General features: G+C 39.1%; 1 protein-coding gene across 1 annotated transcript in view; it reads left to right on the forward strand.

The window, feature by feature from the left end:
* The window catches only part of kcnh5b (potassium voltage-gated channel, subfamily H (eag-related), member 5b), a 167,373-nt gene that overhangs the window by 23,660 nt on the left and 118,205 nt on the right, over positions 1–25,508 (forward strand). The window contains exons 5-6 of the mRNA XM_063497810.1: positions 4,218–4,333; positions 8,077–8,469. Coding sequence (XP_063353880.1) covers positions 4,218–4,333; positions 8,077–8,469 — 509 coding nt within the window. The remainder of the gene's footprint in view (positions 1–4,217; positions 4,334–8,076; positions 8,470–25,508) is intronic.

Genomic DNA, 25,508 nt, shown 5'->3' on the forward strand with positions numbered 1-25,508 from the left:
AAACATAGGCAGACGCAGCACTATTAACCGTGAAAAAGACCGCTTATTTACTTGTCCTGCAGTTTCCTTTCATGCTCTCTGTGAGGGCCTTTTGTCCTTTTTTTGCCACAATGTACAGTGGAAGCCTGTGGGCTGTCAGTATGTATTTACGTGAATGCCAGCAAGACAAATTCTTCCATTTTGCTTCATGATGAAAGTGTTTGTATGAAAAGGAGCACATTGGCTCGTTTTCTCTGCCAGCGGCTCGCTGTTTTTCTGTTAATGCATTGTGCTGCTCTGTAATGCATGCACATTTTACCATGAACTATTCAGCCATTATAGGCAGCACAGAAAAAAAGTCTTAAGAATGATATTAAAATGATAAGAATTACATCACAAAGGAAAGGCGGTACAGTCAAATCATTCTTTGTCACGGTTTCTAACATAATTTCATATACAAGATTTAAGTGTTAGAAATAGTTCAGGTTTCACAAAATATCACGTGATGGATTTCCCTGTTTAAGAGAGTTAGTTGTGGACTATTAATTTGCTGTCTAATGTTAATTTTTTAATACTATTACAATCATGAGTGAAAAGGATGCTTAGTTAATGTAAGCCTCGATCGCAGCTCCTAGTGGTCAGCTTCATAGTAAATTAAAACTACTTGAAAAGCATAGGCAGCAAGATTTTTATTAGTAATGATCTAATTTATATTGTTAGCAGCTTGTTAGCCAACGTAAACATTGCTTTTCTTTGGACATTTTGCTGCTTTTTCATGCATTTTCAGTCTAGTCCTTGTACCTTTTTCAGAAGAATGTTTAATATTATCATCATCATCATTATTATTATTATTATTATTGTGATCTATGAGCCATTCAAGTATAAAAAGGCACCCAACTCGAAGATGATCCAGTGTTGTCTAAATATTAACCCTGGAGAACCCATGGGGTCAAATTTGACCCCATGGTTTCCCTAGAAAACCAATGGGGTCGGCTCTGACCCCATGGGTTCTCCAGGGTTAAATTTGCTGAATTAATTACTTGCAGCCTCTATCAAAAACATTTAATATGTTCCAGTTTCTTCAGCTGAATCTACAAAAATGCCAAAGATAACACATCTTGAAAGATTTTGTCCCCAAGGTGATTTCTTATTAGTTAAAAACTCAGCATTGTGTGCAGTGTGTCCCTAAAAATTCTGAGGAAGAAGGTTTTTAGTGTTATAATGCATTAGTAGTGCTACATTAATGTGGGTCAGCATTGAGGGCCTCTGCTCTCTCCCTTGCTTGTTGAAGTTATTAGGGTTAGTGTGTTTTTTTTGGCTGATATCCTGTCTCACTTGTGCAATGATGTCAGTAGAGAGACCAACTAGGAGTCTCAGAATATTGTGTTTTTATTATTATCTCATATTATTAATAGGTACATTTAGCATCCACTGAGCAACATTTACATTTTTTAATCAGTAGCCACCTTGACTAAAAATTGGCAGTTATGGGCCAAATCAACTCGAGCTGCATCGTGTCCTACACAGTAATTTTTCTCACTGTTTTCCCAAACTGGTTGCCTTACTTTCATTTTGACAGTACATTTATGTTCATAAGTTCCCAGCTTTACCTCTGACAGCTGCTACTGCTCAGCATCACTGCATGTTACTTTAACCCCCTCCCCCAGCCAGCATCCACCTGTAGGCTCTGGGGCTGTATTTATTCATCACTTCTCAATTGCTCCATGTGTCGTATTTGTTGTACTCTGCTGCAACCATTTCAACACATCTATGCACAGAATGTTGTTTACACAGCAATATCTATTTACATGTACACAAGTGAGCGCAGCTGTGTTCTTGTGAATGAAACATAGGAATAATATTATTAATATTAATAATGATGAATAATAATTATTTGTAATTTAACAGTGTCATTGTAACAGTCCAAAGTTTGAGGAAAGAAAAAACTACACCCTTTTTTAAAAAAACCCAAAGATAACAAATTAAGCCTTTTGAGATGGGATGTGAATTTGGTAATTGGACATGTAAAGCACTTTTTTCTGTTGAGGATGTGACAAGTTGTTCATATAGCATCATTCAGACATGAACTTATACTCTGATGGATGCAGGGAGGAACTCTGTACCTTTTTCTGTATCTTGCCCACGGATACTTCAGCATACAAACTGGAGAAGCCAGGGATTGATTCACCGACCTTCTGATCGGTAGCCGACCCAGTCTTCCGCCTGAGCCGCAGGATGTTTCGTGGGTTTACATGTATTTTTGTGTAAATATGAAATTAGAATCTTCAATTGTATTAGCTGTAGTTGTTAAAAGGTAATAGGTAATATTACAGCATAAGCGTAGGAAGTATACAGGTAATATTAAAGCGCACTGATGTAGAATGTGAGGTAGAAAAGATAGGAATACACTGCAGGGATTATGACGAACAAGTGAAATTGATCAACAGCCAACAAAATACAGGATAATATACAGTGAGTTACGCAATCAATGCTAGTGTACATATGCTGCAGCAATTTCCCTGAAGAAAATATACTTTAAAATATTCATTTTAGCTAAAAAGTAAGGCTCATTTTCTGTGGTTGTGCAACACCAACTTTAAAAAAGTGTAGAAAAAGAAAAGAAGCCTTAGAAACTGAAGCCGTACAGTAAGTTTTACAATAGCTGCAGCAGCAGTTTTGCTCGAGGGAAGCTGAGTGATTGGGTTTCGGCGCTCAGAATAAATTGGATGTTGTGTTGATATTCATCCCGTATTGACATCAGCACAGCATTGTCTCAGGCTTTTCTACACCGCTGCACAAAGAAGTGAGCGCCTGAGTTTCTCTCCGTTCTAACAGAGAATGAAAGGAGGATTTTCACATAGCTGGAGGCCTGAGGGTTAAAAGCCATTTCAAAGTCTGCTTTTTATTCGTAATGGTCTCTTCAAAGGGCTGGGTCGATCACGACGTGTGACTACTGTAAGTGATGTGCCCCTGTTGTGTGACCCTTTTTTCTTTGAAATATTTGATTTTATTTTTAGAGCAATAGAGCAGGAAGCACCTGACCTCCAAAACTGTGTTTACTCTCACTGAGAAAGGTGTGGCCATCATTACTGAAATGACCTCTGCTGACAAGGCTGTATTTTTAGGTAGACTTACAAACTTTTATATGAATCTGTTTTTAGTTAATAATTACATTTTCCAAAGAAACTGCAGATGTGAAAGAATCACATGGAAGTCAGAGATAGGACGAAAGGCTTCAGTTTAAAAGACCATAAGAGGAAATCTAACAATACTGATTGGGAAACATGGGATGGACTATACACATGGTTTGATCCAGATGTGTGAGATGCATCTTCAGCATTTCTGTGTTTGTTTGGTTATGGACGGCTCTTCTCTACACTTTTTCTTCTTTTGAAATGGAACAATTTACAATGACAGTTCGGTTCTGCCATTTAAACACTGATTTTCATGACTATCAGGGTGTACAGATCTCTGTTGCATGCGGTCGACCACAGGTGATGGTGTGAATAAATATCAAATTACTAGGAATTTTCCTAGTAATAATGTCTGGTTGACTAGTACATACAAACAGCAGGTTCCCTAAGCCTTTGCTTTTTCACAAGACAAACATATGCAAAATTTTCAGTGATTCCTTTTATACTCCTGTGTCTGTGTGGTCAGGGCACACCGGATGGCTGTGGGTTTTGCACTGTGTTTACATGAATTAGTGAAATGGAGACAAAATGCCATCTTTTTGTTTACATGAAGACAAATAATGTATTTTACTAGGAAGGGTTTTGCTGCTGTGCTAGAAGTGTAAGTGAGGCTCACAGGCCCACAGGCTGAAGTTGTCAAACAGGTGCTTAAATGCTACCACGATCTTTTCATAATCCTAAGTAGCTTCAGTTTTAATTAAGAGTACAATTGGCATGAACAAAGTGTCAGTGGTTTGAAAAATATTGGAATTATGACTGTAGTAGGTGAAAGTCCTGTTACTTAATCCATGGCTCTGACCTCCTAAAGCAAACTGTGTTGCTTTGCAATGAAAGCACGATGATTCAGTAGACAACATTTTGTGAAAATCTGATGAACTGCTGTGAGCCTTGAGCAGGGAAACTGCATGGGCAGTGGTAACATACAGCTGCCTGGGGTCTGATTGTGTTTGTGTAGCTCATAAAGTATCAGCTGACATAGATGACAAGACCGGTTAAAGTGTAATGACTGTGATTTTGGCAATAATTGACTTCTCATTTTTGCAGGATGGACCAAATTTGCACGGCTCACACGTGCACTCACCAACAACCGCAACACCCTACAGCAACTGGCGCCTATTGGCAAACATGAAGTCAGCCATAAACAGTCCAGACTGGCTGAGGTGAGCACATACGTTATATGTAGAATATTTTTGCAGTTTTTTTTGCAGGTACTTATCCTAGGTCCGATGAAAAAGTTACTCAGTGCCACCTATAAAAAAAAAAGACCCAAACCAGTTTTGGCACATCGCCCCTTCAAGGTAATCATCTCGTAGATTTGGGTTTTGCGTAATGGATCATCACTGGTGATAAGAACCAGACCACAGATTATGACCCAAAGATGTACAAGTGCAACAGGACTTCATGGAGTGATCTAATTTTGTGTTTGTGTTTGAGACATTGTAACTGGCCAAGAAGGGGACATGTGCTCATCTATTTATTACTTTGTCCCATTTCTTCCTGTTAAAAGAGAGTTTTTCCTTCCCACTGTTGCCAAAGTGCTTGCTCATAGGGGGTTGCCTGATTGTTGGGGGTGCTCTGTATTATTGTAGTATCTTTACAATATTAAGCACCTTGAGGCAACTGTTGTTATGATTTGAGTATTAGCTTGCTCAACTTTGAGGTTTAAAAAGCTTTTTTCACCACCTAAATTGTACTTATGCCGTGTGTGCACAAGGTTTCACTAGATACAAATAGCTTTTTATCTGGCTGAAGTTGGTAACACAAGCTGAACTGCTCACACAGATAGAAAATTTGCTGGTTACCTAGTAATAGCAGCTAGCTGGCTAGTCCTAGCTTGATATAAATTTTTGTATTATTGTAAATTTAAGTGTGTTTTCTGTTTGCCTGCTAACCTTTAAGCAGTGCAAAATCTTCTATTAATTGTTCCATTTAAGCAGCAGCTTAGTTTTTCAACTTAAACTGAAAATCATCCCCAATTATTCATTCTGCAAACAACATAGTCGCTAACTGTAGCTACCCTGTCACACCAGGAGTCCTCTGTATAAACACACTCACTGTAAATTTGCCACTGTTGAAATATTTCTCCACCAAAAAAATCCCCGTATAAAAGATTTATAGCCTCCTTCTGACCATATTCTCAAAGCTCACTAAAAGAGAGCATAGACTTTTACAGTCAAAAACATGCATACACAGTCACAGGCTTCACCTTATCCTAAACACGCACACCACCCTCCCCTTAACTGCTGTTGTTGGACACTGGAAGTAACACATTCCCTGCTGCTCCTCTGAACTGTGGGCACCATTCAGGACAGGTGGAGAGACAGAATAGGGTGCTGCGAGCTCTCCAAATGATTGTGCTATAAAGTTAGAAAATGGATTGCAGGGTGGAAAGAAGATGGTTCATTTTCCCAGTGTTCATCCACCTGTTTTATTAATGAATGTTTGAGGAAGGTGTGATGCCTTTAATCAGAGTTTGTTTGAGTTTAGTGCATGAGGCAAGAAGTTGTGAGGGTTTCTGTGAAGGTGTTACCGACTCAGGTGCCCTAAAGGTGAAACAGAGGTGAATTGAGAAAGGTGGAGAAAAAGAACTACAAAGAGAGGGAAGAGAAAGGAGTGGAAGTAGCAACTTAAGAGGGAAAGAATGGCATGAGAGAAGGAGATGTGGGAGAATGTAAGAGCAGTAATGTTTAGGAGAGAAGTAGGAAGGAAGGACTGGAAAAAGAAATAAGTTAGACCTGGTATAACAAGCTAATGCACTCTCTTAGCCATTTTCCTGGCCTGGTGCTGGATGGGTTGCAGGGTTGCTTAATGTGTTGAGGGTGCTCAGCAGACACTGCAGGTGAGCCATCTGCTCTGCAGTCTGAAAGGCACAGCTGGCGTCTGTCGAAGATGCTGTTGAGTGTCACACGTGTAAGCAGGGATGTTTGCGAGTGGTTTTTTTTTCTTCTCCTCACAATGCTTCTGTGGGTTAATTGGCAGCCTCATTTTTGAGCTGTGGTGCAGCTCTTGACCAGTTTGACTGACAGCTTTGATGAAGAGAATTAGAAGTGACTGAGCTCTGATGTTATGAAGCTTGCTGTTGAGCCTCAGCTCTGTCAATCCATCGTTTTATTTAGCATCACACTGAATCCCAGTGTGAGGACAGTTTGGGCTAACTGAGGCCACGCTGTCCTAACTGTTTTGTCAGGAGAAAATGATGATGACATGCAGTATCAGTAGTTTAGGGTTATTACTTGTAGTCATCGCAAATACAATAACACCAGAACTAACAGTAATTAGCTGGTAATAACAGTAGCATACTACTTTTACTACTAGTGTAACAGTTTTATGTCCTCTACTGCAGTAAATTTGGCATTGTAACGGTAAAGGAAGGGCTGTATGAGCTGTATTGGTAGTAACTATAAAAACAGCAATTTTACTATTAGAGCTGTATTACTACTAAATATGTATATTTAACAGGCTTCTTTCACTGAATACAGAAACCTCTTAATATATTACGTTTGCGGCGGCAGAATATATTACAGCTCTGTAGCTGACACAAATAGAATATTATTTTGCATAAATAATGAGTCGAATGGTTAATGTGTGATCTGCATGTGGCCTGCAGAGGAAATCAAACTGCAGCTGCTGGATTTAATGGAGTCTGTTCTGCAGAGGTGGCTGAGCTTGGCAAGGATGATCATCACCACGCTAGGAAATAAACGACGTGTTCTTTTAAAAAAAATGTTTTTATTTTAATTTTTTGGTCATCTATTCTCTCCCCCCCTCTCCTTTTCTTCTTGCCAATTTCAGTCCCCCTTCTGTGTCTTCCCCACGTCAAGCCAAAATTTATTCATAATACATTTCTGTCACCAACAGCCTTACAGAGGAACAGACGTGATGAATACAGATTAAAACTGAGAGGAAAAACTTTTCCTTCACAGTGCTGAGCAGCATGGGCTGATGATCGTTAGACTTAATAAACAAAAACAAAACAAGGACAGTTTTTGTTGCGCTTGCTTTCATCTATTTCACTAATTTATTCACTTTCCCCCTTTCTCTCATTTCCTTTCTGGAAACAGTGCATGTAGTTAGTAAAAACAGAAACGTGCAACCGTCTTTCTTGGACTGCTGTTACAAACATCGCTGACAATTAGAAATTTGCTTGAGAGGACAAACCTTTCTCTAATGTACTAATAAATCGGACTCACACTGGAGAAAGAACCAGGGGAATTTTAGCTTTCTTTGGAACTCTTGCATATATAAAATTTTCTGCTAATTCAAATCAGTATTAAAGGAAACCTGCAGCATTATGCTTTCCTTTATTTCATGTCAATGCTACAATGTTGATATGAAACTGGTTTCCCGATGTTTCCAGTGTCTTTCACTTCATGCAATAGCAGGTCCAGCAGTACAGATAGTATGGCTCACCCGGCTGCCCTTAGCAGGATTCCAGGAATTGGCTAATGAAGGGAAAATGGGCTTTTAGGGAGGGATTTCTTAAACAGACAACAGATAAAAATGACTTGTTTCTGAGAGACAATCAACTAAGAGCCCAGAGATAGAAATAAAAACAAAACAAAAACTTACCCTTATATGCATTCTCAAAGTTTTAAAAAAGAGCTGGAAATGCATAAAATGCATAAACAAAACTGGCAGTTCAATATTTACAGGTTTTTAACACACAAAGATGCCAAAGAGCTGGAAAATCACTTATTGATTAATGTTATTAGTAAAATGTACACTTAAATATTCAAAAGCCACAGATGTCTAAAGCATTAACCTGTTTTTTCCCCATTACCCATACTGTACATTTACTGTTGTATTTTGTTTTGACTAAGGGTGCTTTTGATGAAGAACAGTACTTGTGTTAAACTGAAGTCTAATCATATATTGCTGTTTCCATCTCCAAAACCACCTCCAGGTTTTGCAGCTAAACTCTGACATCCTCCCGCAGTACAAGCAGGAAGCCCCCAAGACACCACCTCACATAATACTTCACTACTGCACCTTCAAGACCACTTGGGACTGGGTCATCCTCATTCTCACCTTCTACACGGCCATCATGGTGCCCTACAATGTCTCTTTTAAGACCAAGCAGAACAACATTGTTTGGCTGGTGCTAGACAGCGTAGTCGACGTCATCTTCCTGGTGGATATCGTTCTCAACTTCCACACCACCTTCGTGGGGCCCGGTGGAGAGGTGATCTCTGACCCCAAACTCATTCGGATGAACTATCTGAAGACTTGGTTCGTCATCGACCTGCTGTCGTGCCTGCCCTATGACATCATCAATGCCTTTGAGAATGTGGATGAGGTAAGTTTGGGCATTTCTACCGTTGTTAGAGGTGCAAATACCTAGAATTCTCACAAACCTAAATCTCAATTCAGCCCTGAAAGTGGCCAACAACATTAAAACCACCGGTCTAAATATTGTGTAGCTGCCTCTTGTGCTTCCAAAGCTGCTCTGATCCATCAAGGTATGTTCTCCATTAGACCTGTTACGGTGACGTTGTTGTACTAATTACCAAGATGCTAGCAGCATATCCTTTAAGCCATGCAGAGTCATGTTGAGGTGGCATTTGGAAGCCAAAGCAACATCTTGAACCTCAAACTTTTTTTTTAAGGTGTGGCAGTTCACATTGTTCTGTTGAATGGGGCTAAAGATACAGTTGACTTTACGAGGTGCACGTGTCCTGCAGTGTTGCTTTGGTTTTGGTACATGTCAGTGTAACATTTGCATTAATGCCAGGACCAAACATTTCCCTCTTGTCGAAGGTGCTCAGGCCCTTTTGCTCATTTTCTTCCCTCCTCCTGCTCAACACATCCATTTCAAAATGTAATAGATCTGTTTCTTCCTAATATATTTCACCCCTTTACAGGTGCCATGGTAACAAGATGATTTATATTATTATTCGCTTTAGCTGTCAGTGCTTTTAATGTTGTGGCTGAATTGTGCACCTCTCAAATAATCTTTTGGACTATTCGTCAAATTTTTTTGCCTTCTTTAGACTTCAGGGTTAAAAATCGTTACTGAAGTACAAGATGCAGTGAATGAACAGAAGCTTTTGAGCTTTTTTTTTTTTAATAAACAGGGCCTAAGTGCTCAAGCTTTATAGTTCTTCTAGGATTGTCACGCCATTTTCTGTCTATTCATGCAGTCCTCGTCTCAATGCGTGATCTTGAGATGACGGGTTCGTATGAGAGTGGGCTTCTTCTTTTTGTGGCTGAAATGAGTAAACATTTAAAAGGGACTAATATGTTTCCCGGTACTGTTCTGTCTGTAGTCAGTCTGTCAGTGTGAACCAGATGTGTAACAGATTATTTTCAGATGATTCAGAAGATGACTGATGATTGTTTTTTGATTCACCACATGGGCTTTAGTGGCTCCGCAATTCATTTACATCTTAATGAAAGGGATGTCATTACACAGCAAAAATCAGGCTTCGTGTTATACTTCCAAGATTACTGTAAGTTCTCTCGAGATGATGACTCATCAAGCCATTATGTCAGTCGTTTCCCACAGTTTGCTGATTGGTTGAGTTTAAAGCTCGGGGGCACAGATGAGTCACAGTGAATGTTTGTGACCCCATTTACACCTGCTATTAACAGGCAGTCTGTGTCTGCACGTCTTATCAGGACAAGGTAAGAAGGCATTTAATTCAGGTGTAAATGCAAATGTAAAATGTGATGACATTGGCCAAACCAGTTCTGGAGATGGTCACAGCTTGAGCTGTAATTGGATCTTGTAATGTAATTGAATTCTGTCCAGTGTGGTCACTAGGGCTGCCACAAACGATTATTTTGATAGTCGACTAGTCACCGATTATTTTTGCGATTAGTCGACTAATCAGGTCATGCATCCATTGGACGTAAAATGTACAGCTTATTGCACCAGCGTGCATCTGCTCTTATATAACTATCATTAGCTTACAGCTTTAAGTGTTTCAGGTATGTGCTAACTAAAAATAAAGACAAGATGATAGTTTATTAAATTTTAATGAAATTTGCAGATTGTTTAGGTGAAGTTTAATAAACTCAGCCGTCTGCTCCTTGCTATCTAAAATGTAACAGGACACCGGAGTATATTCTCCAGCATCTCACACTTCTGATAATCAGTTGTCTGCTTGACGTTTATTCAGCTGTGTAAAAACTATAACTTTAATCTCAGCCAAACCGATTTACTCAGGAACAAATAAAATACTAAAAAAAGCCAAACAATAACATTTTTAAGTTATCTAAGTGACTTATATATCACTTTTAACCTGAGTAGCGAAAGACGGCGGTGGGTTTGAAAACGATTTGCCGGGAGTCCTGTGTTCTCACGGGCTCTAGTGAGCCTTGCCCCCGGCTAGCTATCGAGCTAGTGGGTAACAGACGTCTCCGAAAACGTCGGAGCGCTTTTGAAAATATGTGGTGTCTTGATAAGCTGAGCAGATATTTGAGGTTTACACAGCTACATTCTCGCCTGAAAATATGTTAAACGTTTATTTTGTGACCCAGAAAGAATAATAAGAGTAATATTAAAACTAACTAGCTGCCGCCATTGTTGGAAACTGAGCTGGGCTGCGCTATGAATTCTGGGATAGAGCTACTTCTTCTTCTTCGGGGTTTAACGGCAGCTGGCATCCTTGTACATGCAGCGCTGCCATCTTCTGTTTCAGTCCGTTATTACACTCTTAAATCCTACTACTTATTCCTGCGGCTTTTGTGGTCTTACAAAGCTTCAAACGACGCGTCGACTATTAAATCAGTCGTCGACGATTTTGATAGTCGACGTAATCGTGACTAGTCGACTAATCGTGGCAGCCCTAATGGTCACTATTTAAAGAAATAAAAACATCAAAAAATTTGATGAAATCAAACATGTTAGAAAGCCAAGAATTATGATTAATACCAAATGTAGCTGCAGGTTATATGTTGAAACCAGATGTACATGGGGTCATGTGCTAATATGAAGGGGACTAATATGAAGCAAAATCTAAGCTCATCTTGCTTCTGTGATGCTATTAGGTTGTATTTTGGCAGATTTTAAATCTGGGATGCACAGAGGAGGAAAGAATTTGAATATTGAAGATAGGATTTGCTGTTCCTCTTCCCAGAAGAAAGTGAGTGTCTGCTCTAGGGCATAATGACTGAGCATGAGCTGCATGGATTTTTAAACATGCTAAAAGGTACCGCCATCAGATTTTCAGAGTGGTGGAGAACTGCTATGTCCCAGCTTTTCCTTCCAAGGAGGGTACAGAAAATACTGTTGTGCTGATGTTCTCCTGCACATTAGAGAGTTTGATTTCTGGTTAAGGTTTCATAATGAGATCGAGCTCATTCAGAGTATTTTTCACGGCCACTTACCCCCATCAGATATCGTGCAGTTATATCAATATGGCCTCAAGTCCATTAAAGGTGATTTTCCACTTGATTTCCCAGCAGTTAATTATATTTCAGCCCGAGTGTACGGAGTAATCAATTAAATGTAGAATGAAAAGAACAACTAATATCTACTGAAGTTTTACTCGTGTAATTCTTCGTTTTTTATGTGTTTCAACATTTAATTATTTATGTTTGATTTTTGCTCTTGTTGTGACACTTGCTTGTGAGCTTGTGAAAAAACAAAGTGCGACTTGTGTTTTTTGCATTCAGTGTATACATGCATACACGTGTGTCTGCCAAGCCGGGCTTTAATCACATGAGTGCTCAGATGCCAGGAATAACAATAATAATACCAGCATTTAAACTACCAGCAGCTGAATTTTAATCATCTATTAATTTTTCATTTCACACCTCTCTTGGCATTTTGTTCTTGTTAACATTTGGACTGACACAACATGCTGAAATGCTCACACATTCTAGTGTTTTTTTTTGGTAACTATTCTTAACAGCTCTTAAAGGCACAACAAAGTTATCTTTGGATGTTTTATAACTTAAATGTGCACCTACGAATCAGAACCAGAATACTTTATTAATCCCAGAGGCAGTGGCATGTCTAGAAAATTTTTGTTGGGGGGGCCAGGTAGGGGCACAGATTTGGAGAAGGGTAGCAGATAATGTTAAAAAAAAATTCTACCAACCGTTAACCATAATTCAATAACCCTATAAACCTAATAACCGAATGCGCTTTTAACTCTTATTAGAATGAGATTTTAACCACTACAGTGCAAAGTTTTTAGATAAACACCCCAAACGCCTAGTTGTGCACAAGTCTGTAAATGATTCTTTAAATCAGCTGTGTTGAAGTATGGAAACATCTGAAACCGGGAGGACAGGAGCCTTGAGAACCAGAACTGCACATCACTGCATTGAACATGGCACAGCCATTTCATGGGGTGATTTACACTCTATTCATAACATGGAGCTGGCAGAAAGGATAAGTAATGAGAGAAATTAGCTAGACCGCACAGTGTAGTGTAAGTGCTGCCTTATGGTAAACTTTGGTAATATTGATATACAAAGAACAACACTGGCTGATGATGAAATACAGTCAGCTGGCATGGTGACACTGCCAGTATTAACCTGCAACCAAATCTGCAGCTCCATACAGCAATGTTACGACTTGGATTATATCTTATAACTCATAACTCTTATGCTAGCTCCCCCCAGTAGCCTACTGTCTGAAATATTCGACGGTTGCAATAATTCTTTAAGTGTTATTTTTCCTTGGTATTCTAATTTCACTGAAGTTTACTAAACTCAACAAACTTAATATTACTTACCGGGACATTTATTCTCTCCTCATTTTCTTTTGCCGAAAAATTGTTTTCTGCGGTGCTGTCTTTCGTGCTTGGCTCTCTTTCCTTTGCTAACGTGATGCTCATACTGCAGAAGCCGATGCTGCATTCGCTTACACTCAGATATCTGAGCTTCACTGTGAAAACATAATTGTACATTTGATATTTGATTGAATTTTATTGTTTTAGCTTCGGGGTGGCACCTGGGGTGGCCAGTCTGGTTGGGGGGGTGGCCTGTGGACACGCCACTGCCCAGAGGAAATTATGTGGTTACAGCTGCTCAAAGACAGTAAGGACAGAAGTACCAACAGTATTAAATAACACAGTCACTGTCACAAATAGCTCTAATGTATAAAAATATCTCCAAAATCATACACAGAAGAGATAAAAAAATATCATACTGACAGGTATTTTCATGTGAGGATGTACAGATGTTGTTAATTAACTTTTTTTGTATTTTTATATTTTATAATTCTTTAAAAAATCCCTGTGTTTTAGAGAGATCATTTGTTCTGAAAGAAACAAATAGATATTTACTAAACAGTTTGTCATATACATCGATCTGTACTGTATGTACTCTATCTTCTCCTGAACGGGCAGGAAATCTGAATGAAACTTTGCATGAACAATGTCACACATACCGTAATTATTTAGATCTATACGTTTAAAAAAAATATTCTAAATGGTAATTCTTTGGCTTTTTGACATGTTACATTCATTTCTCCGCAAATGCGATGTTACCTTCTCTGTTTGCGTTTCTTTCACGTGTCAGATTCAACATATGTTACACTTTTACAGATTTCCCCTTACATTTGTTATATTTAGTAATTTATGAGTCCTTACTTATGCAGTTTAAAAATAAACTAATTTCACTGTCACAACAAGTCGAGGATTACTTGTTTACATTCTTGCCCAACTGCTTGGCTCAGCTGGTTGTTGTGTTTGTGGCATTGCAAAGATACGTTGCCAACAGGGGAGTTGCAGAGTGCCCTCTGGTGAACAAATGAGCAATAGCAACAATCATAAGTGTTAAGTAGAAAGTTTAAAATGTTTATTTAGCTGCCGTCACAAATGATGATACCAATATATAATTGCAAATAGCTAATACTAGCTGATATATTGGTAGCACCCATAGATCAGTTGGATCGGTCAGATATTGTAATATTACTTTTTTTGGTAAAGGTAAGAAAAAAAGTTAAATGAATCGATTCATGTTTTATAGTTTCTGTTTCAATTCAACTCATTACTTGCAGTATTACATTATGATTTCAATAACCTGTTAACAGTGAACAGCATATTAATGACATGTGCATAAATATGCAGTAAACACTGAGTGAAAACGGTTGCAGGGTTTTCAGACTATTTTCTTTTTCTATTTCAGCTGAAACATGGCGTGAGGGTTGAATTACTGGTAATTAATTCACGGCTCAGTGTCACAGCCAGCCTTAAACCTCCCCCTCAGCATGTTTTTGTGGTTGTTTGCATTGGCTGGCCAACTGTGTCCACTGTCAGAGTGAATGATGTATTATATTGTGGATCATTCAGTAAGTGTCTGGAGCTGTGCTGCGTGTTAGTTCAGGTGTCTCTTGTCCTCCGGCCTCTCACCGCCGGTCGCTGATGGATTCGATGAGATCCCTGCTAGGTGGAGTTTTGTGTTGCTGCCTTTCAAATACTAGACAACAGTGAACTGGGAGAGGGGGTGGGGTGTGGGGGAGACAGGCAGAGAGGAAATCAATGGCACGTAAATTTCCAGAGGACACAGTCAAAGCCTCTCTGCCCCTCTTTGCCTAATTGACATTTTTGCTGCTGCTTTTCTGTATTAGCAGGCTAGAAGAATGGATGCATGCTTACTGAGGACGGTGTGGGGGCGGCTTAAGGTGTAATGTGAAAGGAGAAAGGCAGAAATTATTTTAGCCTCATTTCATCCTCGTGTTGATGCATCCTATGGCTGAAGCAGGCGGGAAGTATTTTTAGTTGTATTTTAACGCAGGTTTCAAATGTTGTCAAGCCATGCCAAAGCATGGTGAGATGTAGGTGCTGCCAACACATCCTTACACATACTTGCTTACACACAAACGCATGACTTTTAAGGCTCTCATAAGAGCTCTCATAAGACCCTTAAAAGTCATAACCAGCCGTATATATATGTATATATATATGTGTATATATATATATATATATATATATATATATATATGTATATATATATATATATATATATATATATATATATATATATATATATATATATATATATACATATATATATATATGCAGAAGCTACCAGAGTTTGGAGAACTTTTCTTTTCTGTCTGAATAACAGCATAGTATAGCCATATGGCAATGTTCAGTATTTTTCATAATAACAAGGCTTGTTAGTCCCAATTATATTGTTTTTGACAATCAGTGACAGTACTTTGAGCCACAACACTGCTTAGTATTGTGGCTAATCAAAACCAGAAATACAGTTCCTCTATTGCTCATCTTTTAATGATTGACTTTGACTTCGAAGCATTTTAAGTGTCAGAAAATAAACCTAATGTCCTCAGAGAGCTGCTTTGCCTGGCCAGCTATCCCATACTCAGAGTTAATCACTTTACAACGATGCAAAACAGAGAAAACTTGTGAAAATGTTTTCCATTTTTAGGGTATTTGAGGGAAAGTGAAAAAGAGAAAGTCATTACAGCAGTGAAAACAAGAAAATAATTAAATTGCATCTACCTAATTAACATAATTGTTTCAGCACATGAAACAACGAGAAAGTATTTTCTGAACAATTTAGAAAAATAAAAATAAATTAACCCTAAAACATATAAAGTAAAGCATTACAAATCAGTTCAGTTTTGCACTGCTGCTTCCTGAGTCTGCTTTAAAAAAGTGCACACAGCTACATTCATCTTGCACACTGGTGAGGTATTCTGGTCATAAACTAAGAGTAGCAATTAAAGGTTGTTATTTGTCATCAGTTAAAAACTAGCATTTTGTAGGAATGTGATTAATGGTTTTTAATCTTTGCTTGTTTGTATATGCCCATCACATTCACCCAGAGCTTAATGTGACAGTTTGTTTTGACAAGTTCACGTCACATAGGAAGAGGTTGATAGAAGATAGAGTACTGTGCAAAAGTCCTGAGCTCTACCTCACTTCTTTATATTTGACAAACATACATGGAAAAACAGTATTTAAGGCAACAACAAGTTTGAGTTTGTAGAATTTGAACAAGCCTTAAAGTCAGTATTTGGTTTGACCACCTTTAGTCTTCATCACAGTCTGAGCTGTCTTAGGCAAGCTTTCTTCTAACTTATTTTAATGGTCTTCACGTACAGATCATCAGGTATTTTTCTGTTGTCATAATTTCATCAATTTTGACAAAATCCCGTCATCACATTAAATTCAACTCCAAACCATGACAGAGCCTCCAGGTAATGCCAGTATGTCTTGAATAACTGAGCTTCTCACTCCAGCCACTCTTTAGAGGAAACTCATTTCCACTGCTAGTGTCCGTGACCTCATTGTTTTGGTCATTACCCAGAGTTCGTGACCAAAGTTGAAGTTAGGTTGTAGATTCACTTGTAAATCGACAACATCGCTTTTATGCTCAGCTCTTTCTTCACCGCAACAGATTGGTAACTATCACTCTCCCTTCACTCTTGAACAAGAAGATACTTAATTTTGTCCACCTGGTGTAGTAACTAGTCCCAGACGCAGACGGAGCACTCCCTCATTGAGAACCATGATCTTGAACTGGGAAGTACTGATTGTCATTCCTGCTGTTTTACACATCAGTGCAAGCTGGAGTTCACAACCAAGCCAAGAGAACAACATCATCTGCAAAAAGCAACGATGAAATCTGGAAGTCAACAAAGTACAGACTCTCTATCATCCTGTCCAAATGAACTAATATGTAATTGTGAAAGATCCACGACAGACCCGCAGGCATTTTCATGCTTTTCAACATAAACTTTTATTTACGGCTGCTGTTTCACACAGACGGCTTCAGTTTTTCTGCTCACAGCCGAGCACACACCAACAATAACAGTGACAGGACCTAGTTCAGTCGATTTATGCCGGCGAGGTGTGATTGTGGATGCAGCTCAGGTGCGTCCGCCTCCCTCGCAGCTGCACCGCAGACCACATAACCCCGGCTGAGGCATGCAGGGATGTCTTAGTTCAGGGGGCTGCCCGTGTATCCAGTGGCGGTGGTGATGAGTTGGGTCCGGGGGCCGCCTGCGTAGCAACCGGTGGACCTCACCGTGCACGGGCCTCTGGTGGGAATGAGGCAGGTCCAGACGGCGCGCTGGCCTCTGGCGTGGACGCTGTTGGACCAGCCGGCATGGCAATCTCCGGCTTTGGCTGCGCAGGTCCCTCCCTCACGCTGACCTCCAGCTCCATTTGAGCAGGACTCTCTGGCCTTCTGTCCACGCCCTCCAGCTGCGCAGGTCTCTCCCTCGCGCCGCCCTCCGGCTCCGGCTGCACAGCAGGTCCCTCTGGCTGTCTCTGGCTGAGCAGGTCAGTGAGTCGGTGGTTGACGTGGGGGTAACATTTTAGTTATACATACAGTAATACAACTAAAATGAACAGAATCCATGACAACCCCCCAGAGTACTGATGGCAATATGAGCCAAGCTCTTGCTTTGGTTGTACAGTGACTGAGTGGCCTGTAATTCTGAAGAATCCTCCACAGTACACCCGAAGAGAAGTGGTTAAATGGCTTTGGTATTTTTTCATAGTTTGTTTTTCAGTTCGTGATCTGACAGCTGGTGGTGTTTATCCTTTTCGAATCCAGTGGTGCCACTTCCAAAGATCTCTGCAGTTAAGTCTTTGAGTGAAATGCCTTTTTCACAGGATAGTGAATGTGTTAGAAAGGACAAGAGCAAAACCCTGAAGTTGTACAAAACTTTCCACTCTCCTCTTCTGTTCGTTCTAGTTGGCATTTTGGAGATAGAGGTTATGGATAGCTCAAAAATAGCAACTCCCACACATAGACAAGATGCATGGAGGTCAGCAATAACATGAACAGAGCAAGTGAAGTAGTCGGGCTATTACTGTAAAATCACAGCAGCAGAAAAAATGATGTAACGCTCGCATAAGGAGTGGTGCTGACTCTCCCTCAGGTTGCAGCAGGGTTGGTGTTGGATGAGGATTTGTGCGTGTGTGCTGAAGTGGGTGTTTGATACGCAAGTGTGGGAGTCAGGCACGGAGGAACCCCCCCACGGGCCCGAAGCCACCTGCTGTCACAGAGGAGCCCGGAAGGCCGTCGGGAGTTCACAGTGTGCATCTGCAGGCGCTGCGGCTGCTCAAAAAGGTCTAATCCACCCTGACCTTTCTGCGTGCTGTGCATGTTGCCACAGCCATGGCTGGCCAAGCTGACAGGGCCGGGAGGAAGCTGTGTGCCATGCAGCTAGGGGTGGGGATATTAACACTGCGTGTGAACACAGAGACTGTAAAGCTGAAAGAAGATAACAGAAAGTGGGAAATGAATGTGCTTGCAGTAAATGAGTTATTATTGAAAGAACTGTATGGAGTAGTAGAGAAGTGATCAAAGATCAGTGTTTAGATGTGGGAGATTCTATGTATGAGCAGTGTTGGGCAAGTTACTTTGAAAAAGTAATTAGTTATAGTTACCAGCTACTTCTTCAAAAAAGTAATCGAGTTAGTAACTGAGTTACAATATTATAAAAGTAACTAATTACTAGGAAAGCGTTACTTTAAAAGAATGTTTAACCCTCTGGGGTCCAGGATATAACTGCCTGTTTTTGACTACTTTTGATTTTACCTCTACATTTCACCTTGGCTCGTTTGGCTTCAATCTTTTCAGCACAACCTCACATGTCTGAATTTACTGTTATTTTTTCATTTTGACATACCGTATTAACACAATTGATCTAAAATCAGACAAAAACATAAAATCAGCATAGAAAAAAGTTATTTTTTTTACTGTAACAACCACAACAATGTTTAACGGATCATTTTCATAACTTGAAATGCAAATATAAATTGTAAATTTTAAAAGCTTATGCACAAGTTTTGCAAACAACAAAGTTATTTGCAGCTATTTACCTAAAAATTATAACCATTTCAAACTATTTACAGAACAATCAGCTGTTCTGCATCAAATGCAGATGCAACAAAGATTAAATGCACCACTTTGCATTTAATTTCTGGCTTATTATTAATCTCCGTTGTCCTGTCTCCCTTCCCTCATCCCCAACCAGTCATGGCAGATGGTCGCTTCTCCCTGAGCATGGTCCTGCCAGAGTTTCTTCCTGTTAATTAGGAGGTTTTCCTTCCTGCTGTTGCCAAGTGCTTGCTTATAGCGGGTTGTCTGATGGTTGGGTTTCAATATGAGATGCCTTGAGGGAAATGTCAAGGCACTTTATATCACTTTATGTCACTGTTGTCGCCTCTAGGGCTGATGATTTTTGTGCTTTATAGATACAATTGAACTGGATTCCATTAAATTAATTCAAATTTTGCTGTTTAAAGTTCAAATTTAATTTTTTATCCATAATTCAGGAGTTCATACGTTAATTGTAAAAATTTAGTTTTACACATTTTAGTTCGCAGATTATAATCACAAGTTAACATAGATAATCAACAGGTCAAAGGTCAACTTCACTTGGACATCATAGCATTGTTTTCCAAAAGTAATTTTTTCATTTACCATTCTTGAAAACCATTAGACAGTAGTATAAGAAAAAAAACATATATATTTTGATTCGATCCTGAACATACTTGCTGCACAGTGTGTAGCCCAATCTTTGCTCTAGACAACGATTGAATGGTGAGGTTATAACATTGTTCTGTCTAAACAATCTTATGTTAATATTATATACAGTGTATTACAGTATATCATATTCTGAGTTGTGGAAAAGCCATTCAGTCATCCTCTCAGTTGTCATCACAAGTGTGAGATGTGTGAAAATTAATGATAGCTGTAAGCTATCACCCACTTGGCAATATAAACTACACAAGTGTAAACAAGTCTGTGTCAAAATGGCTGCGAAGCTTTGAAGAAAACATGACTTTAACACTAATAACATTATATAAAAAATCCTTATCAGGCCTGTAACTGTGTTAGGAATTGGAAAAATGGAGGGATTCTCCAGAGATTTCATAACCTGTTTCTTATTTAAGGTTGAAAGTGTTTATTTGATCAGTTGTCTGTCAGCAAGACTGCAATAAAAACTACAACAACAGTTTTTTTTGACAGTTTGTGTAAAGTTAGGTCATGAGCACAGGAAGAACTCATTAAAGATTTGGATCACATTAAAAGTGCATGATCAGAGCCCGTCCCGTTCTTTCTGTTTTGCATTGTGTGAATTCAGCATGGAATGGAGAGAGCAGAACTTTAGATATGCGATAGCAGGAAAAGTACAGATGGTTCAAAAAATTCATTTCTCCATTTATAGGTTTAAATACATTTTGGCACAGCAGTGAAAAAAATATGTGAAAAATGATTTGCTTCTCATTTATTTTGGAAAGCATAAAATTCCATCAGCGGCTCGCTGACTCATTCTGTTCAACACCGACCGGCCATCTTCTCTCAACCTCAGTGGAATAGCCAAAAGAAAGTATGTGAGTTATGGTGGCCCTCAGTTAACTGTTAAATACCTCACCTCAGTCTTTTTCTGCTGTCACCACTGGTTTGACGAAAGAAAACTGTTGATGTGTTGCACTCTCTGCATTATCTGTTGGTGACTGTGTTTCTGTCCACATGTTCAGTGTTATCTGTGCATGGAAGTCTTTAGATTGACCCCTACTGTATGAGCAGAGATGTAACAGGTTCTAGCTGTGGGAAAATGTGTAGTGCAAGTTAATGCATTATATAAAATGAACAGAAATCGCATTTTACTAGCTATAGCATGCCTGGCTAGCAGGGTTAACCTCTGGCATAGTTTCTGACCAAAATTATGTACAACACTGAGCCATTTTGAAACAGATGGAAAACAAAACTGGTGATGAAGATGCCCTCTAATTATTTGTTCTCATTTTTTGCTAATTTGTTTTGGTGTTGTGTCTCCTCACTTTCTATATCTGCAGATATGAATTGTATATGTTGTTATTGGAGCTATTTTGGGGTACTAGGATATGGGAAAGATATTTACTTTCACATTTTCTCTCATGTTTTAATGTTAAATTAAACATCAAATGGGATCAAAACCCATATAAAAATATTGTTTTCATTCTTTTTTGGCTGCTTGGAGAGGATTTTGCATTTGGTTCCTGTTTTGCATGAAGTGACAATTGAAAACACAGTCGAATCATGAGATTTTACAACAATTTTGAGTTTTAATGCTTGTCGCATTGAGCCCTGACAACACACTAAGCTCCCAGCGCTGTTAGGAATACTCAACAATGTGTCCTGAGCTGTGGAAATAATAAAAGAAAAAGCCTCCACTGTGAAAAAGAGCTTCCCGATGGACACATAATTTCTGCCTGTACTCCGTCTCTCTTCGCCATGCTTTCTTTTGATAAACAGGTGCTTATGAGCCATGATTTTACATGCGTTGCTTGCTCTTGACTCATGCTCTTTTCATCTGCGCTGCTCTGTCCTGTGGCTGCTTAATTTAGAGGCATTTACATATGAGCTGGGAGCTGTCCGAGTCCTTGGGGAGGCCTTTGAAGCTGCGCCTGCAGAGAGGAGACGTGGGGAGGGCTGCAGAGGGCTGCCTGGGATTGTGGCGTGAGAGAGTGACTCAAAACCTGCAGCAGGAGTTAAGGTGAAGTTGGAGCTTTGACCTTCTTGGTCCAGTGAAGACCAGGCCAAGTTAGCAAAGAAGTCAATATTAAAATGAGTCTTCAACAGCAATAGTAGTGACATAAAATGTTTCTCTATCACTGCCTTGAAGATGAGCACAGACGCAGATTCATCCTTATGTGTGGTGCAGCCAGTGCTTTTAGTATTTTGGAAGCGTGTGTGAGAGCCTGAGGTATTGTAATTTCTGGCACCAGGACTGTTGCGACAAGAGCTGGATCTAAAACTGGTGCTAGGGTGTGAAGCAGCTCACACTTCGGCTTTGATGGGAGAGGAGGTTCCAACTAAAGATGCAGCTCAGGCTCAGAGCTGAACACGCTGTAGTGAACTTGTAGGAAGATCCCAATATGCTGTACGATACGTGATAGGATGTGTAATCTTTAGTAAAATCTGAAATTTTGATTTAGTTTTGTTGTATGAATTAGGCCCTGTTGCCATAGTAATGAGATGGACTCCAGCACCTCTCTAACCTTTGACTAGACAAGTAGTTAAGAAAAACAATGGATAGAATCAAATGCTGATAAATACTATTCTTCCCCCCAGTACATCCCATATGTCACTATTGGCATAGCACACTGTTTTAACCCAAGCAATACAATTTACTTAAACAGTTTTTCCTTGTATATATATATAGGGAGATTTGCAACACATTAAATTCAGCTCACATGCCTCATTCTTACTTTGTAAATAATCATTAATTTCCTCTATGAAGGAGGTTATGTTTTTGGTAGAACTTGTGCACATGTCATCATTCTGTCATGTTATAGTCCATTCAGATTTGTCTCACATCCACCTAGGGCTGTGCAAGATGATGAAATACATCGGATGACGAAATCAAAACATCTATCTTTTCATATTATAAGCTATTGTTTGTTTTGTGGTGTCGCTAAATACAATGTTTATGCAATATATTTTCATCATTTAGATGCAGGCACAGAGAATACCAGCATGGCCAGTGAAGATGAGGCAGAATCAGGTAGCTTCAAACAGAAGGACCAGTCCGAACAAATCGAGGAACTTGTTCCTAAATGAGGGGCTACCTCTGTAGCGTGACGTGGTTTGGTTATGAAAAGTCTGACATGAACCAGAAAACTGTACTATGCAAATTATGCTGCAAACTGGTCCCCACCACAGACTCAAACACGACAAACCTCTTCTTCCACCAACACGAGAATCACATGAAAGAGTAAACCTTAGACTCAAACTTCAGAACAGGCTTTTCCCCGCAGCACGCCATGCAATATATACGCAAAAAGAAAATGGCAGCCATTAAAACCTATGTCTAAAAATATATAGTTTCATATATCGGTCAAAATATATATATCGGTACTCCAGGTACACGACGCCCAGCTGAAAACACTTCACACAAGTTGAGTTGCCTGAGATTCACAGAATTGACAGAAAATGCACTGTTTTGTGATATTTCTCGTTTTCAGGATGAGAAATGTTTATATTAGGATATAAGATTTTGGTTGTATTGCACAGCCCTACAATCACCAAGGTCTTCAATATCAACTCATTGATTTATTGTTGGAAAAAAACCTTATAGCTATGATTCTTACAAGTATGGTGCATAAAAATATTTAAAGATTTAAATATCATGTCACATTGGACCTCTGATCTCTTTGTCAAGGTCGAATAAGGTCATGAAATGTTAAGTTTAAGTTTGGGGATTCTAAATATCACGTTATAGCATCCAAACATGCCAGGAGCTGACCCCCTGTGTAACAGATGTAAAGCAGAAACAGGTTCAGTCCTTCATACTTTTTGGACATGCCCCAATCTTCATAACTATTGGGTGTCTATATTTAACACCTTTCAGAGATATATAACGTTAAATATGATCCTTCTGGTGGGTTATGGCCTTTTTGGCAGCTACCAACAGCACACTGCACAAGTATTTATCCGGTTTGCATAGATTAAGACTCTCTAAGTTACCTAGGTACATTACTGCAAAATAAAATTGTATTTTCTTTTGGAAGATTGTTTCCAGGACCTTATGTATTTCCTTCAAAAATGGAACCACACGAGGACATTCCCAAAAAATGTGGAAATGGTTTGCTGCTGCACATCCACACTGCCTCCAGCATGTTGTGTTATGAGAATAATTGGATTTTTGCGCCGGGGTATTAAAATAACGAATTACATTCTTCCAACTGAATTCCCTCCACAAGGGGGAGCTTGTTACCGACCACTGTTGCCTACAAATCCCATCCCATTCCTCTCTTGTTAAGGATAGATTGCACTCTATTTCCCATCTTGCTTTAACATATCTTGTATCATGACCCCTTAGATTGGTCAGTGAACGATATAATTTGGAAATAATTCTTTGATAGGGTGCATCTCTATATGCATTCTCGAATATATAAATAATTTCTTCATTCCCAGTCGATAACTGGGGATGTTTTAGCTTTTTTTTCAGAAAGTCCCTCAGTTGCAAATACCTAAAAAAATCTTGATTTTGCAACCCAAACTTATTCTTAAGATCCTGGAAACTCATCACTTTTCCATCTTTCAACAAAATACTGTATGTGGTAAGGCCTTTATTAGCCCATGTTTTAAATGTCGCGTCGGTCTTACTTTAACCCGCCATTGGCTTAAAGAGGATACTCCTACTATAAATGAGTGGATTGATGTGATATATACTATTTTTGTTATGGAAAGAACAACTTTTAGGCTAAAGTTGCAGGCGGACTCATTTGAGGATTACTGGTTGAAATGGTTGAAATATGTACAAAATGTGAGGCCTGATTTTGTATAATCTCATTGTATTTTCTGGTTGTTTGTTAGGTTTTTTTTGTTGTTTCCGTTTGTTTTTATTTTGTTTTGTCTTTGTCTGTTTGGTTTTTTTTTGTGTTGTTTTGTTTTGTTTTTGTCTGTTTGTTGTCCGTCCCCCCCCCCCACGGTGATTAAGTTGTATTGTTGTTCATGTTGTATAAATAAGAAAAACCAATAAAACATGAATTTAAAAAAAATATATGATCCTTCTGCTCTAACGGCTATCTTTGGGGCGATACCTCAAAACATCACTTTGCCAAAATACTATTCGAATTCTGTTGCCTTTGCTTCACTCATTGCAAGGCGCCTTATACTTTTAAGATGGAAGCAGGAAGCTCCTCCCACACATGAACAGTGGCTTGCAGAGCTCATGAGGTTTTTGCATTTGGAAAAGATGAGATATACACTGGCAGGTTCAACCACCAAATTTCTTAAGGCATGGCAGCCATTTCTAATGTACATGGAAACATTTAAAATGACCACCTTATCATGACCGGATACCATATCTCTATATCACTATCAACTGTACACTGAATGTACCTTATACATTTTATTTTTATATTTGTGTTTGTTGTTTGTTTGTTTTTTGTTTTGTAGAGGTTTCTTTGGTTGGCTTGTTTGTTTTCCATCTCTCTTTCTCTTATCTTTTGGGGTATTGTAAATACTGAACAGCAAAGTACTGTATGTTCAAAGTTTTGCTATTAGCATGCTGCTGTGACTGAAAATAAAATTATATAAATAAATAGCATCCAAACATCATGTCACATCTGACCTCTTTTACATTTCACAGCTGCCTTTTTCTTCAAGTCGACCCAAAAGTGTGATCAGTATCTACTATCCATGACGTACTCCTGCATAATATTTATGTAATCAAAGATCAAAAACCTGTTATGCTTACGTGATTTTTGCTGCTCTACAAACTTCTTAAGGTACAAAAAAAAAGGACAAAGGAAACAAAATGTGTAGATACTGCCAAGAGAGTGGGCTACCTTGGTGGAGATTTGTTTGTTAATTCTACCTTAACAATAAGGTGTGGGCCTAATATAATCAGATTTTTTATCAGTTTCCCCAAAACTTCACTTTTGTTTGTACCCT

The sequence above is a fragment of the Pelmatolapia mariae genome, linkage group LG16_19 (assembly GCF_036321145.2).
Source record: "Pelmatolapia mariae isolate MD_Pm_ZW linkage group LG16_19, Pm_UMD_F_2, whole genome shotgun sequence".
Taxonomy (NCBI): Eukaryota; Metazoa; Chordata; class Actinopteri; order Cichliformes; family Cichlidae; genus Pelmatolapia; species Pelmatolapia mariae.